General features: G+C 48.0%; 1 protein-coding gene across 5 annotated transcripts; it reads left to right on the top strand.

Annotated features, from left to right (window-relative positions):
- Positions 1-200: 200 nt before the first annotated feature.
- DUSP18 (dual specificity phosphatase 18) lies at positions 201-16,133 on the top strand. Of its 5 annotated transcripts, none has more exons than XR_002725078.2 (4): positions 206-628; positions 3,258-3,417; positions 4,299-5,380; positions 15,879-16,133. XR_002725078.2 is itself a non-coding variant. In XM_023185403.2 (3 exons), the coding sequence occupies exon 2, from the start codon at positions 4,376-4,378 to the stop codon at positions 4,940-4,942; it is 567 nt and encodes a 188-aa protein (XP_023041171.1). In that variant the 5' UTR covers positions 201-628; positions 4,299-4,375; the 3' UTR covers positions 4,943-4,975; positions 15,879-16,133. The 5 variants fall into 5 exon arrangements, 2 of the variants coding, with proteins under 2 accessions (XP_023041171.1, XP_023041170.1); XR_002725079.2 differs by lacking the exon at positions 206-628 and adding an exon at positions 641-1,278; XR_002725077.2 differs by lacking the exon at positions 3,258-3,417 and having other exon boundaries at positions 201-628.
- The last annotated feature ends 183 nt before the right edge of the window (positions 16,134-16,316 follow it).

The following is a 16,316-nucleotide window of genomic DNA, read 5'->3' on the forward strand; positions in this document are numbered from 1 at the left end:
CGGTTGGGAACCATGTTCGTTGAGCGCGGGGAGGCCGGTTGCTTAGCCATGCTCGTTGGGCGCGCGGAGGCCGGTTGGGGGCCATGTTAGTTGGGCGCACGCAGACCTGGAATTAGTCCCTGGGCGGAGCCTGGAGCCGAGCGCGGCTGGTTGCCTGGGAGAAGCATAAGGGGGCGGAGGCGGGGGGGGGGGAAGAGGGTGTCGCACATGCGCACAGAGCCCGGGCGGCTGCGGAAGCGGCGAGATTGTCCTTCCGATGCAGCCCTGCTGCGACCCGGCCCGTTGCCGTAGAGATGGGCAGGGCTGGATGGAGTAGGGTGCGGTGAGCTGAGCTGACCCTGCTTCACCACGGGGACTGCAGTGACCCCGGCTTGCCGGCAGGGCGGGTAACCGGTTGAACCAGGGTGGGGCTGCTCAGGGGCGTGGAGCCGAGGCCAGGATTTCTCTGAAGACCAAGCACAAGCGATTCCTTTCTGCGAAGAGACCATTGCTATGGAAACCAAAGCGCTAGGCCATCGGAGATTGAGGCTCCCGATCCTGACTGGTCTTTCTCCCGAAGAACCTCGCCTGAGGCTTCCGGAAGCGGCTACTTCCTGAATGAACCCGCCCACCCTCCTGAGGGAGAGAGGTAAGACCCTCGGGGTCTTGACACCACGCAGGCGAAGAAACCTGTTCCAATGCCAGCTCCCCCAGGAAACCTACCCGGCCCACCCCTAGAAGTGGTGCCTCGCTCTCCTTAACTCTTGGACTTTGTTCCACGTTCATAACTTAGTATTTGACGACCTCCCCGCGATGTTTGTTCTTTTTTCCCAAACATAATAGACCATAAAGATTGGCTTCCTTGCTTTATGACTGAACAAGTCCTTTTCCCCGCTGTGTCTCACCTTCCTCTTATGTGAAATGGAAATATTAAATCTAGACGCCGGTCTGATTAGGTTGCTTTGAAGATCGAACCGGATGAGGGAAGCCAAAGACTTCATAGGCTGTAAAGTGGTGAAACTGAACTGCTACCCAGTTGCTATTTTTTTCTTCTCCTCTCTCCCCCTCAAGCTAAGCATTCTTTAGATCTCTTGTGGTTTCTTCAGGCGGTCTTTGCGACTCCCTAGGCTCCAGCCTGGAAGAATTCTCTTTACACTTCCCTTTCACAGAGCCCTGCATTTTAACTTCCCTATCAGAAGCAAGAAAAATAGTTATCATTTTTAGAGGGCTTACTCTATGCCAAGCCCTGATAAAACTCTACGTGGGTTATCTCATTTAATTTTACAACATCCTTGTAAGGTAGGTACTGATACCCTATTTTCAAGCTCTGTCTGCCTGAAATTGCCTGTTTACTATCTATTTCTCCCGCTAGACTTTGAGCTCTCTGAGAAAACGGGCCATGCCTGTCTTGTACATTTCAGTATCTCCAACACCTAATACAGTGCCTGCTAGGTATTTCTTTTCTTTTGTCTTTTTTTTTTTTTTTTTTTTTTTGAGACTGAGTCTCGCTCTGTCGCCCAGGCTGGAGCGCAGTGGCCGGATCTCAGCTCACTGCAAGCTCCGCTTCCCGGGTTCACGCCGTTTTCCTGCCTCAGCCTCCCGAGTAGCTGGGACTACAGGCGCCCGCCACCTCCCTCGGCTAGTTTTTTGTATTTTTTTTTAGTAGAGACGGGGTTGCACCGTGTTAGCCAGAATGGTCTCGATTTCCTGACCTCGTGATCCGCCCGTCTCGGCCTCCCAAAGTGCTGGGATTACAGGCTTGAGCCACCGCGCCCGGCCTCTTCTTTTTTTTTTAGATGGAGTCTCACACTGTAGCCCAGGCTATAGTGCAGTGGCGCGATCTTGGCTCGCTGCAACCTCTACCTCCCGTGTTCAAGCAGTTCTCCTGTCTCAGCCACCTGAGTAGCTGGAACTACAGGCCCATGCCACCACGCCTGGCTAATTTTTGTATTTTTAGGAGAGACGAGGTTTCACCATGTTGGTCAGGCTGGTCTTGAACTCCTGACCTCTGCCCGCCTCAGCCTCCCAAAGTGCTGGGATTATAGGCATGAAGCCACCATGCCCAGCCCTGATAGATACTTCTTTACTAGCATGAAAATGACTACTCCCATCACTACCCTCACCCGCCAGAGCATTGTCACTTCTGCAAACTTTTAGTTGCTGTGATGAACAGCACATTCCTGTATTCCCGTTACCCACTGGGCACTGGTTTGGGGGGACGTCAGTTCACTTCTCTCTGGATTTTCTGATGAGGATCCAGAATATTCCTTAGCATTTAGGCTTCCATCTGGGTTCAGGAGGCTTTTTCTTTGCCCTTCATATCACCTTTATAACAAGCCAGCCCTCTCTGTCCTTCCTGGGATGAGTCTGATGCATTTGAGTCTAGGGCATTGGCAGGTAGGATTTGCCTATCCAACCTTTAATCTTTCTCTTTAGTCAGAACCACCCCCATCCCCACCCAGCCACTCCCTGGAATTCTAGAGAAACATGGCCAGAGAACTCATTCTTTCCAGAAAAACCTCTCAGAAGGCAGAGTCATAGCTGTTGGGAGTCATTTCTTCATTCAACAAATATTTATGAAGCACCTACTTGTGGGGACACAGCGCTTGGCACTAGTTGGTGATAGAGTGCGAGTGAAGACAGACACCGTCATATCCCTAAAGGGCTCACAGTCTGTGGGAGAGACAGACATTCATCAAATAATCAGACAGATCAGGGCAAAACCACATCTTAATAAGTGTTAGGAAGGAGAGAACACAGGGCTAAGAAAGCCTGGAGCAGAGAGTTGGTCAAACATGAGGGAGGGGCGTGATCTGAGAAGATTTCCCTTAAAACAGTTACCTTTGAGTTGGTACCTTAAGGCTCCTCAGAATTCTGCAGTCCTCTGCTGAATGGACCAGATCAGGATCTGATAAGTTCATAAGGAAAGGGACTGAGAGATCAGCAGAGGCAAAGGCCACTAGCTGGAGAGGACAGGCTGTCCCTAAGGAACTGTAAGTGGCTCAGTTCACCTGAGGCCCTTCAGAGCATGGGGAAGCCTAATAAGAGGCTGGAGAGACAGGCAGGAGCCAGGTCACAAATGGCCTTGACAGCCAAACTAAGTGGCTCCATCTTATCCTGACAGTGGATAGCCACTGAAATATATTAAGCAGGGAAACAAAACTTTGGCTCCTCATTTCTCATGCCTGGTAAAGACTGCCATTTGGCCTTGAAAGGTGTGATCTAAATCCAAATGCTCCTATTTCAGTGGGACATATAAAGATGTCCTGGTTTTGCAGCTTTGTTTAAGACTGAGAAAGTGAGGGTCCGAGAGTCTTAACGAATGTTCCAGGGACCCGGGCCGCACCTGAAGAGCACCAACGACTGCGTGGTCCGCGGCGCAGGAGCAGATCTGTGGCTGAACCCCTATGGCGATGACTTGGTGGCTGAGCCTATCAAGTGAGTGAAGGCAGGGAGTCTGCCTCTCCTTGGGGTGCATTTCCCAGCTCTGCTGCAGGCAGCATGATGCAGGTGTGGCAGGTCTTCCTGAGGCCCTGCTGCCTCTCTGTGCTGCCCGTGGGGTTGCTGTGGTGCCCATTTTGCTGACTTCAGGAAGCTTTCAGCCACTCCCTTTCCCAGGCCCTCTTCAGAGGCAAGGTGCAGGAGCATTATCTAACAATTTAGGACTTTGTATTTGACATGAGCTTCACATGGGCATATCCTATCTCTTTAAAGAGATTGTTCTTAGCGGGGGGAAATGGGGACCCTCCCTACTTTTATACCAGCCTCCTCAGTGACTGCCAGCACAGTCGGCTCTGGTTCCATGCCACTGGCTCAGGGCCTTATGATTTGGGCATAAAGTCAGAAGACTGAGGAGGAAGACTGTACAAGTGGTTCCCACTCAGAGGGACTGGAAGGAAGGAGAGAATTTGGAAGAGCAGCAAGAAGAGGGCTGTGTGAGCTTAAATGGAGAGTCAGACCAGGGCACAGCTGAGGGACACAAGTCATCTGCCCAGCTAGAACTGTGGGACCCTTCAAGGGAGGCCTCAAGTGCCAGACTTGGGGACCTGCCCTTTGTCCTATAGGGCAGTGCACATTAGACCACCTGAGAAGCAAGCTGAAAATACAGATTCATGCTCTTCACCCTGAGAATCTGACTCTGTGGGTTTGGAGAGGGACCTGGGTGTCAGTGCCTTAAATGAGTTTGCTGGGTAATTCTGCTGTGATGATCAGAGGACTACCGTGGGGAATGCTATAGGCCTATCCATCCATTTCCCAGGGATCCCCTGGATTTGGCCCTCTGGGCACCTGCCCTCTAAACATCCTCTCCCTCCCTGCAGTTTTCCATGGACACAGCCTAGCAGAAAGACGCAGCCTTCATGCTTCGCTGACTGCTGACCGCTGACCGACCGCCTTGATGACAGCACCCTCGTGTGCCTTCCCAGTTCAGTTCCGGCAGCCCTCAGTCAGCGGCCTCTCGCAGATAACCAAGAGCCTGTATATCAGCAATGGTGTGGCCGCCAACAACAAGCTCATGCTGTCTAGCAACCAGATCACCATGGTCATTAATGTCTCAGTGGAGGTAGTGAACACCTTGTATGAGGATATCCAGTACATGCAGGTACCTGTAACTGATGCCCCTAACTCACGTCTCTGTGACTTCTTTGACCCTATTGCTGACCATATCCACAGCGTGGAGATGAAGCAGGGCCGTACTCTGCTGCACTGCGCTGCTGGTGTGAGCCGCTCAGCCGCCCTGTGCCTCGCCTACCTCATGAAGTACCACGCCATGTCCCTGCTGGACGCCCACACGTGGACCAAGTCATGCAGGCCCATCATCCGACCCAACAGCGGCTTTTGGGAGCAGCTCATCCACTATGAGTTTCAGTTGTTTGGCAAGAACACTGTGCACATGGTCAGTTCCCCAATGGGAATGATCCCTGACATCTATGAGAAGGAAGTCCGTTTGATGATTCCACTGTGAGCCATCCCACCAGCCCCTGCATTGGAGTCAGAGGTACAGATCTATTGTTGATCCTACACCAAGATCCAAACTTGAACATTCTACTTTTGTTTATACGGAAAAAAACAGATGATGCCTTTTATGAGCACAAGGAAAAAGAGTTGCTGTAGCTTTTAACTTTGTAATCCATTTTTTTAAAGAGTGAACTCACTAGTTGTGAAATGGTGAAGGTCAATTTTCTGCCCTGTGAGTGACAGGCCTCTGCTGGCCAGGGGATAGGTTGAGGCAGATGATTCCCAGAAGAAAGAGGCCAGCACCCACTGCACATGGCAGGCCTGGAATCCTGCATCCCTCCCCAAAACCGAGTGACCCAGGAATGAATCTGCTACAATTCCACCTCGTTCTTCCACACCCAGAGCCAGAACCTTAAGCATCATGGTACCTCTTGCGCTTCTCACAGTAAGTGCCAGTCTACTAGATAAATGGCCTTCAGGCAGTGCTCCAGGAATCCTGGGGGGTACCAGGCCACCTGTGCTTCCACCTTCACTACAAGTGGCCCAATTCTGGTTTTCTAGGTTGTACTTATGTATAAGGTAGTTTTTAAAGAAAACATTCCACTGTTTAATTTTTTCTTTCTTTTTTTGAGATCATCTTGCTCTGTCACCCATGCTAGAGTGCAGTAGTGTGATGATGGCTCACTGTAGCCACAACCTCTCAGGCTCAAGTGATCATCTTTACCTTAGCCTCCTGAGTGGCTGAGACTACAGATGTGTGCCGCCATGCCCGCCTCATTTTTTTTCTTTTTTTATAGAGATGAGGTTTTACTATGTTGCCCAGACTGGTCTCAAACTCCTGGCCTCAGGCAATCCTCCTGCCTCAGCCTCCCAAAGTGTTGGTGAGCCACTGCACCCGGATACCACTGTATAAAAAATTAAAAAAAAAAAAAATTGTGAGTGCTATTGTACATGGCAAAGTTTCAAAGAGCTCTTGGCCATCCCTCACCAAACTTTGATGAAAGATGGTGTTGGTCCCCTTCTCCGGGGCACATGAGAAAAATAGGCCTGACATCAGGCTTCAGGGGTTCCTCTCACAGGCCTTGGCTTGGAAGGCTGGAGCTTTGGACAAATGCCCAGCCCTGTCACCTCCTCTTCATGCGACCTGGACCCCTGGGAGCATCACTGTCCTCATCGGTCCAATGACAACCCTTTTCTCAGAGTTGTCATGAAGATTCAACAATTTCTTGGCATAATGCCTGGCACATGGTGTGTGCTTAGTGCAAATGGCAGCTCTCATCATGAATGATAGACTCTTTAATGCTGCTGGTCCCAGGTCAGCATACACATCCTCATAATGGCATCTCTCCTTTCTGTGCACAGCCCTTTATTGTTATAAAGTACTGTTCCAAAAAGTTACTCTGTGCAAAAGAAAAAAAATGGCTTAAGTAATTTCAGACCCTACCTCAGAGGAGGCCTAGACTTAGAGCCTTTTGAGAGCTTCCATCTTGTTTAGGCGCAATCTAGGGGTCCTGAAGCAAGGAGCACAATTCCAGTGTCCCCCAATTACTTCTAAACAGTGATTGCAGCCTTGTTTAGAATCAATATGAAAACTTGGCATCCCGGCTGACTACTGGGATTCATAAGGGGGCAGTGTCATAGGGACTAACGTGCGGACTCCATCAGTAGGCCCTGGAATTCAGGATTGTTCACATCCCCTCGGTGCCAAGGACCTGGCTCAAGACCACCTGTTCTGATCCAGAGGTTTTCAGCAAACAGCATTTGAAACAAGCACGGCTGCTCTGTTTGACACCGAACTGTGGCTCCAGATTCCAGTGGAAGCCAAATGCTTTTTCTTTTACAGCTGGGTGCCTGTAATCCCAGTTACTTGGGAGATGAGGCAGGAGAATCACTTGAACCTGGGAGGCAGAGGTTGCAGTGAACCGAGATTGCACCATTCCACTCCAGCCTGGGCAACAAGAATGAGACTCCATCTCAAAAAAAATAAAAAAGGGAAAAGAAAAGAAAAAAAAGAAATGCCTGGGACCAGAAATATTTGGATTATTTTCAGGTTAATATTTGCTTTACCTGCAGCAAATACTAGTTGAGCATCCCAACTCCAAAATGCTTAAATGAGTATTTCCTTCGAAGTCATTTCAGCTCTCAAAAAGTTTTAGATTTTGAGCATTTCAGATTTCTGGATTTGAGATCCATGAATGGGTCTCAAACTATATTTCATTTGGGGGGGCTGTTGTCATTTTTTTCCAGTTGCTCATTGTTAGTATATAGAAATACAATTGAGGCCGGGCACGGTGGCTTATGCCTGTAATGCCAGCACTTTGGGAGGTGGAGGTGGCCAGATCACGTGAGGTCAAGTGTTCGAGACCAGCCTGGCCAACATGGCAAAAGCCTCGTCTCTGCTAAAAATACAAAAGTTAGTAGGGCGTGGTGGCAAGTGCCGGTAATTACGGCTACTGAGATTAGAGGCTGAGACAGGAGAATTACTTGAACCTGGGAGGCAGAGGTTGCAGCGAGCCAAGATCACGACATTGCACTCCAGCCTGGGCAACAGAGCAAGATTCCATCTCAAAAAAAAAAAAGAAAAAAAATTGTTCTATGCCTTCTGGCCCCCATGGTTTTTTCTCAGAAATCCAGAGGCATTCTAACTATTGCTTCCCAACAGGTAATGCTTTATTTTTCCCCAGCTGCTTTTTAAGATTTTCTCCTTGTCTTTGGTTCTCATCAGTTTGACTATGATGTATATGGACATGGATATCTGTGGGTTATCCTTATCAGAGTTCACAGAGCCACCTGATTGTGTTTCAGAAATCTGGGAAGTTCTCAGCTATGGTTTCTTCAAATATTGTTTTCTGCACCATACTTCTGTGTTTTCTGTCCTGTACTTCTGTGTCACTGATAACATGAATATTAGACCTTTTGACGTCCGTGAATTCCTGAGACTATTTATTTAAAAACAAATTTTTCTTTAGGTGGGTGTGGTGGCATGCACCTATAGTCCCAGCTGTTTGTTGGGGCTGAAGTGAGAGATCACTTGAGCCCAGGAGGTCAAGGCTGCAGTGAGCCAATATTGCGCCACTGCACTCTAGCCTGGGTGACAAAGTGAGACCCTGTTTCAAAAAAAAAAAAAAAAAATTTTTTTTTTTCCTCTCTGCTGCTCATTTTGGATAATGAGCAGTTTACTCTTGGTGCTGTAACAAATTACCACAAACTTGTTGGCTTAGTGGCTTAAAACAACATCCATATATTTTCTCACAATTTCTGTAAGTCAGAAGTTTGATTGGACTTGACTAGTCCTCTGCTTAAAGTCTCACAAGGTCAAACTCACGTTTCATAAGGGCCAAAACCAAATGTGTTTTTCCCTGGAGGCTCTGAGGAAGAATTTGCTTCCATGTTCATTTGGGTTCTTGGCTGAATTTAGTTCATTGCAGTTGTAGGGTAGAGGACCCTGTTTTCTTAGCTGTCAGCTGTGGGCTGGCCTTTTCTCTGTAGAAGCTGCCCACATTCTGGTGCTTTCTATGTGTCCCCCTCCAGAAATAGGTTGAATTCTTCTCACACTTTAAATGCCTCTAACTTTTCCTTCTGTTACATCTAAGTCCAGCCAAAGAGAATCACTCTGCTTTAAAAGACTCATGTGATTAGAATGAACCCACTAAAATAAAAATAAAATCAGTTACATCTGCATAAGTTACATCTGCAGTCTCCTTTGTCATATAAAGTAACATTCACATTTTCCAGGGAATAGGTCAGAAACATCATTTCCAAATCTTGATGCTTATGTTTTCTTAGTTATAAAATTCTTATTTAGCCTGTAATCCCTCCAGTTTGGGAGGCTGAGGCAGGTGGATCACCTGAGGTCAGGAGTTTGAGACCAGCCTGGTCAACATGGTGAAACCCTGTCTATTCTACTAAAAATACAAAAAAGTTAGCCAGGCATGGTGGCACGTGCCTATAGTCCCAGCTACTCCAGAGGCTTAGGAGAATCATTGAACCCAGGAAGCGGTGGTTGCACCACTGTACTTCAGCCTGGGTGACAAGAGCGAAACTCCATCTCAATGAATAAATAAATAAATATTAAAATAAAAAAAGAAACTTATTTAAAAAAATAATAAAATTCCTATTCGATTGTTTTCTTTGTCCTCTATTTCTCCGTTAAGACTTTCCATCTTTCATTTTTAAAGTCTTTTTCTGGGCTGGACGTGGTGGCTCATGCCTATAATCCCAGCATTTTGGGAGGCTGAGGCGGGCGGATTACCTGAGGTCAGGAGTTCGAGACCAGCCTGGCCAACATGTTGAAACCCCATCTCTAAAAATGCAAAAAATTAGCTGGATGTGGTGGTAGGCACCTATAATCACAGCTACCCGGAAGGCTGAGGCAGGAGAATCGCTCGAACCCAGGAGGTGGAGGTTGCAGTGAGCCGAGATCACGCTATTGAACTCGAGCCTGAGCAACAAAAGTGAAACTCCCATCGTCTTTTTCTGATAATTCCAACATCTGGGTCATCTCAGGGTCCAGACTTTCCTCATTCTTTGTGTGTAATTTTGATTGTATCCCAGGCATTTTGAGCAGGTCTTGTTTAAATCCCACGGAAAATGTTGGGTTTTTGTTTTAGGAGGCGGTTGACCCTCTTAGGTTCAGTTCTGATCTGTCTCCTGTGGGCTGTTGTAGTTCCAGTATCAGTTCAGTTTCAAAGCCTTTGCCATGTAAATCAGAACAGTCCTAAGCTTATGCCACCCAGTGACCAGTCTGAAACCTGGGTGTTCTGCCTAATAGTTCAGTTCTCATTCACTGGAATACTGTTTAGAGTCAGATGTATGCATGTGAGCCTACACATTCATGTGCAACTTAATGGGATCTATTTCACAAGCTCTCTCCTGTCCACATTCTCGCCCACACTCTCCAGCTTTCAAGACCCCTCATTTTCCTGGCCCTTTAGCTAGAAATTGGGACCTTTAGTCTCCCCACTCTGTTATGTACCTTCCATGGCGGGGTGTGCTCTTGGGCCAGGTGACAGGATGAAGAGAGAAAAAAGGCAATGGAGATTCCCCTCTTCTACTTTTCAGATCGCAGATGCTTTGGACAGATGAAAGGATTCCGCTCTGTCAGAGTTTTAGGTGCTTTTCTGGCCGCCACTGCTACTGCTGCTACCAAAAAAAAAAAAATCTCTGGAGACAGAGTCTCACTGTGTTGCCCAGGCTGGTCTCAAACTCCTGGCCTCAAGTGATCCTCCTGCCTCAGCATCCCAAAGTTCTGGGATTACAGGCATGAACAGCTGCACCCAGCCTTGTTTATATTTCTTTTTCAGAGTCCTCAGATGCATTTTTTTTTTTTTTTTTTTTTTTATGAGAAGGAGTCTCACTCTGTTGCCCAGGCTGGAGTGCAGTGGTGCGATCTCTGCTCACTGCAAGCTCCGCCTCCTGGGTTCACACCATTCTCCTGCCTCAGCCTCCCTAGAAGTTGGGACTGCAGGCACCCGCCACCACGCCCGGCTAATTTTTTTGTATGTTTAGTAGAGACGGAGTTTCACCGTATTCGCCAGGATGGTCTCGATCTCCTGATCTCGTGATCCACCTGCTTCGGCCTCCCAAAGTACTGGGATTACAGGCGTGAGCCACCGCGCCCGGCCGTCAGATGCATTCTTTCCAGGGTTTTTAGTTGCAGCCAGTGGGAGACACAGACTATGCTTAATCTATCTATCTTAGAATTGGAACCCTGAGGACTTTTTTTTTTTTAACTAAAAAAAAAATTTTTTTGAGATGGTCTTACTCTATTGCCCAGGCTAGATACCGTGGTGTGATCACCACTCACTGCAGCCTCAACCTCCCAGCCTCCAGTGATCCTCTTACCTCAGCCTCCTGAGTAACTGGAACTTAGAGGCACTCACCACCATACCCAGCTAATTATTATTTTTTTTGTTTGTTTGGTTTTTTTGTTTGTTTGTTTGTTTTTGAAACGGAGTCTCACTCTGTCGCCGAGACTGGAGTGCAGTGGCACAATCTCAGCTCATTGCAAGCTCCGCCTCCTGGGTTCACACCATTCTTCTGCCTCAGCCTCCCGAGTAGCTGGGACTACAGGCACCCGCCACCATGCCCGGCTAATTTTCTGTACTTTAGTAGAGATGGGGTGTCACCATGTTAGCCAGGATGGTCTCGATTTCCTGACCTCGTGATCTGCCTGCCTCGGCCTCCCAAAGTGCTGGGATTACAGGCGTGAGTCATCACGCCTGGCCTATTTTTTAAATCTTTTAAAAATTTTTTTAGAGACAGGGTCTCACCATGTTGCCCAGGCTGGTCTCAAATTCCTAGGCTCAAGTGATCTACCTGTCTTGGCTTCCCAAAGTGCTGGGATTATAGGCGTGACCCACTACACCGGCCAGAATTTTTTTTTTTTTTTTTTTTTTTTTTTGAGACAGAGTCTTGCTCTGTCACCCAGGCTAAAGTGCAATGGCCTGATCTCGGCTCACTGCAATCTCCGCCTCCTGGGTTCAGGCAGTTCTGCCTCAGCCTCCCAAGTAGCTGAGATTACAGGTGCCTGCCACCATGCCCAACTAATTTTTTTTTTTTTTTTTTGTATTTTTAGTAGAGACAGGGTTTCACCATGTTGGCCAGGCTGGTCTCAAACTCCTGACCTCAGGTGATCCACCCGCCTCAGCCTCCCAAAGTGCTGGGATTACAGGTGTGAGCCACTGCGCCCAGCACAGAAATCCATTTTACATGCTCATTCGTAGAAAAAGGAAAACAAATATGGTCCAGCCACAGTATCCCTATCTTCCTAACCAAGTCAACATGTTAGTACTGTGATCTAGGTCCTTCCTCCTGAGCATTTTTTCATAGTTGAGTAAACATAATTTTCATTCCTCCTTTTTAAAGTTTTAATCACTTTTTATATTTTTATACAAAATAGAGATAGGGTTTCACTATGTTGGCCATGCTGGTCTCAAACTCCTGGGCTCAAGTGATCCTTCCTCCTCAGCCTCCCAAAGTGCTGGGATTACAGGCATGAGCCACTGGGCCCAGCCATTCCTCCTTTCTAATTCTCTTTTTAAATATTCAGAATTGGACATGATGAGACCAGGATTTCATCTCCTAAGTGGGAGAGGTTAAGGTTGAGGGCTTTTGAGAGGGTCCACGTCCTTTTCCCAAACAGTTCATGCTGTTCTTTTGGACTCAGAGTAGAGCAACCTTTTACTCAGACAACCTAGGAAGAAGGTCATGTTAGGTTTGAATGCAGTCCTAGAGTAGGGGAGAAAGAAATGGTCCCATAGCCTAACACCCTGGCTTAGAACAGGGATTCTAGGCCTCTGTTTGATTACATGAACCTTTAACATTCTCCAAAAGTGAGGAATCACTTTCTTTCCAAAGTCAATTAAATTTGGTTTGAGAAGTTTCTGTGAAGTTTATAATGCCCTGTCAGATAAACAGGAACGTGCTGTTGGCCCTGAGGATTTGTCGGAATGACCAGTGTTGAGATGGTGATCTAATTACAAATCCCAGGGGCAGGTAGCTCTTGACCCTGAAGCACACAGCCCTGCTTTCCTATCCTGGGATGTTAAATCTAAATGTCCTTAGAGGGCAAGTGCAGTGGCTCATGCCTGTAATCCCAGCAATTTGGGTGGCTGAGGCAGGAGGATCACTTGAGCTTGGGAATTTGCTATCAGCCTGGGCAACATAGTGAGGCTCCTTCTCTACAAAAAGTTAAAAAAAAAAAAAAAAAGCCCAGCATGGTGGTGCACACCTGTAGTCCCAGCTACTCAGAAGGCTGAGGTGGGAGGATCACTTGAGCCCAAGGAAGTCAAGGCTGCATTGAGCTATGATGGCACCACTGCACTGCGTCCTCGGCAACAGAGCGACACCCTTTTGCCCAGGATGCAGTGCAGTGGTGCCTCAATAAATGAATAAAAATAAGGAAAAAAAAAGTCCTAAGAATCCATTACTTTCCACCTCTGGATCGCGGCCCAATATCACCTAAGAAGGAGCTTGGGATGAATGTTGAGAGGTGTGGATTGTCATCCTGACTCTTTCACCTCTTGGCTTTGACTTCAGGCAGACCCTGGAATTTTTCTGAAATGTTGCTTACTCTGTAAAATGGGAATCACAATGCCACACCCGTGCATAAGAAGGTACCCACCCCACAGACCTCTATTTACAGAAAGCAAAATTGACTATGGGCTCCCAACTGTGACGCTGAAGTCCATCATCATGTTTATGCTGAAACCAGATTTCCTTCAGGCTCCTTCTAGCTAGTTCCTGGGTATGGAAGGAATACTAAGGCAGGCCCATTTCTGGGAGACAAGCTAGATGTGCCCTTGGCAAAATATTTGTAATTACTTTTCCTGGGGGGAAAAAAAGGCTATTTTGTTGACTGAGCTGGGCAATGCCAGGCTAGTGGCTTCTTCCTTTCTTTTTCTTTTCTTTTCCTTCTTTTTTTTTTTTTTCCCCCACCCTGTTACCCAGACTGGAGTGCAGTAGTGTAATCATGACCCACTACAGCCTCCCACCTCAGCCTCCCAAGTAGCTGGAACTGTAGGCTCTCTCCTGGGCTTCCTGACGGCCATGGTGGCTAAGAAGGCCCGAAGGTGGTGATCATACACTGCGAGGACATCAACATTTCTGGCATTGTCCATAGAAACAAGTTGAAGTACCTGGCCTTCCTCCGCAAGCACATAAACAGCAACCCTTCCGTATGCACCTGCCACTTCTGGGCCCCCACCACTTCCAGGTCCCCAGCCGCATCTTCTGGTGGACGGCGAGGCAAGGAGACCAAGGAGGCCAGGCCGCCCAGGACTACTTCAAGGTGTGTAATGGCATCCCACCGCCCTATGACAAAAAAGCGGGTGGTGGTTCCTGCTGCCTTCCAGGTCGTGCATCTGAAGCCTACAAGGAAGTTTGCCTACCTGGGGCACCTGGCTCACAAGGTTGGCTGGAAGTACCAGACAGTGGCAGCCGCCCTCCAGGAGAAGAGGAAGAAGGCCAAGATCCACTACCGGAATAAGAAACAGCTCACGAGATGGCCGGGCGTGGGGGCTCACGCCTGTAATCCCAGAACTTTGGGAGGTGGAGGTGGATGGATCACGAGGTCAGAAGATGGAAACCATCCTGGCTAACAACGGTGAAACCCCGTCTCTACCAAAAAAAAAAAAATACAAAAAAATATCCGGGCGTGGTGGCGGGCACCTGTAGTCCCAGCTGCTTAGGAGGCTGAGGCAGGAGAATGGTGTGAACCCGGGAGGCAGAGCTTTCAGTGAGCCGAGATCACGCCATTGCACTCCAGCCTCTGCGACAGAGCAAGACTCCGTCTCAAAAAAAAAAAAAAAAAAACCAGCTCATGCGGCTACAGAAACAGGCCGAAAAGAATGTGGAGAAGGAAACACAAATACACAGATGTATTCAAGACCCATGGACTCCTGCTCTGAGCCCAATAAAGACTGTTTATTCCTCAATAAATAAAAATAAATAAAAACAGGGAACGTTGCTTTGGCTTGATTGATTTTGGGCTCCAGCATAACAAGGGTTCTCCTCCAGAGAAAGTCTAAACATACAAACAAATTCCCAGCCTAGGCAGCAGGTGCAGCTGGGATGCTGGCAGAGTTTAGAGGGGGGAGGAGGCAGCCAGGTATGGTGGCTTAGGGCTGTATCCCAAGCACTTTGGGAGGCCGAGGTGGGCGGATCAGCCTGGCCAACGTGGTGAAACCTAGTCTCTACTAAAATACAAAAAAATTAGCCGGGTGTGGTGGTGTGCACTTGTAGTTCCCGCTACTCAGGAGGCTGAGGCAGGAGAATCGCTTGAACCCAGGAGGCGGAGGTTGGAGTGAGATCGCACCACTGCACTCCAGCCTGGGAGACAGAGCAAGACTCTGTCTCAATAAAAAAAAAAAAAAGGAGGAGGAAGGGGGCACATGAGGGTTGTGGTAGTCGGGATAGGATAGGGCTGCAGGAGACCTAGATACTGAAAGACTTAAGCAGGCATAGAGAACAGGGGTGGTCCCCAATAGCCAAAGGGTTCAGGGCAGTGGGGTAGGCTTAGAAACATCAGAACATCCAGGGCTTCAAATACCAGACCAGGGAGCCCAGGCCTTGTCCTGCCAGTGGTGGGGAGCACAGAAGGCAGGCACTAGCCTTCACTGAGCAAACATCTAAGTGCATGCTGCGGGCGAGGACTGTGCAGTACTTGGTTAGGGAGGATGCAGAGGTGTGGCTGACAAGACCCCACCCAGAACAGAATGCTCCCAGGCTAATTCCTCATAGGGCTCCAGGCTATGTCCTCAAGTCCTCAATCACTCACTCAACAGATATTCACTGATATGGTAGCTAGCCTCAGAGATGTCCTCAGTAATCCCGTCTTCCTGGTAGTCCTGCCCTTGTGTAGTCAATGTGGGAAGGGCTCATATTAAATAGACTTGTAACCAGTAAGATACTGGAGAAATGACAAGCGTGTGACCTTTGAGATTAGATTTAAAAGGACTTTGTGGTTTCTGGCTGTCTTGAATCACTCACTCTGGTGGACACTACTATGTGTTGCGGACACTCAAGGGGCCCTCTGGAGAAGCCCCCATGGCAAGGAACTGAGGCCTCCTGCCAACAGCCACATGAATGCCCCATTTCGAATGTAAATCTGAAACCACCTTTGCAGAATTGTGACTGATACAGTGAAAGAGATCTAACTTAATCGACTCCATCTTGCTTCTAACCTCCAAGTTGTCTTTGTTCATTCCTGGGCATAGGCTGAACTAACATTCAGAGAAACCTAGTTTATAGTTTATAGATTAAAATGAAGATGATAACAGCCCTTTCCCAAAGCAGACCTCTTTCTTGCCTAGGGACTAGATTGCCTAGATAGGACTAACAGCCACAAGATTAGAAATTATGGTTTAGGAGTCATGCAGCTGGAGGCTGCAAGATTCTGACCCTCTCTAAACTGCTCCTAAACTGCTCGCGATATTTTGCAGATCCTGTGCCTGATGGATCAGCTGGCACCACCCAGATGGATAAACTAACTCATCTGATCTTGTGGCCTCTACCCAGGAACTGACTGGGCACTAGAAGACAGCTTCAACATCCTGGGATTTCATCCCTGACCAATCAGCACTCTTGTCTCACTGGCTTCCCCCAACCCACCAAGTTGTCCTTAAAAACTCTGCTCCCTGAATGGTCGGGGAGACTGATTTCAGTAATAATAAAACTCTGGTCTCCTGCACAGCAGGCTGTGTGTGAATTACTCTTTCTGTATTGGCAATTCCCCTGTCTTGATAAATCGGCTTTGTCTAGGCAGCGGGCAAAGTGAACCCATTGGGGCATCACAAATCCTCCAGCCCCAGCCGAGTTTTCAGATGACTGAAGCTCAGGCCAACATCTTGACTATAACTTCCTGAGAAACTCAACCAGAA

Source organism: Piliocolobus tephrosceles, chromosome 19 (assembly GCF_002776525.5).
Source record: "Piliocolobus tephrosceles isolate RC106 chromosome 19, ASM277652v3, whole genome shotgun sequence".
In the NCBI taxonomy this organism is placed as follows: domain Eukaryota; kingdom Metazoa; phylum Chordata; class Mammalia; order Primates; family Cercopithecidae; genus Piliocolobus; species Piliocolobus tephrosceles.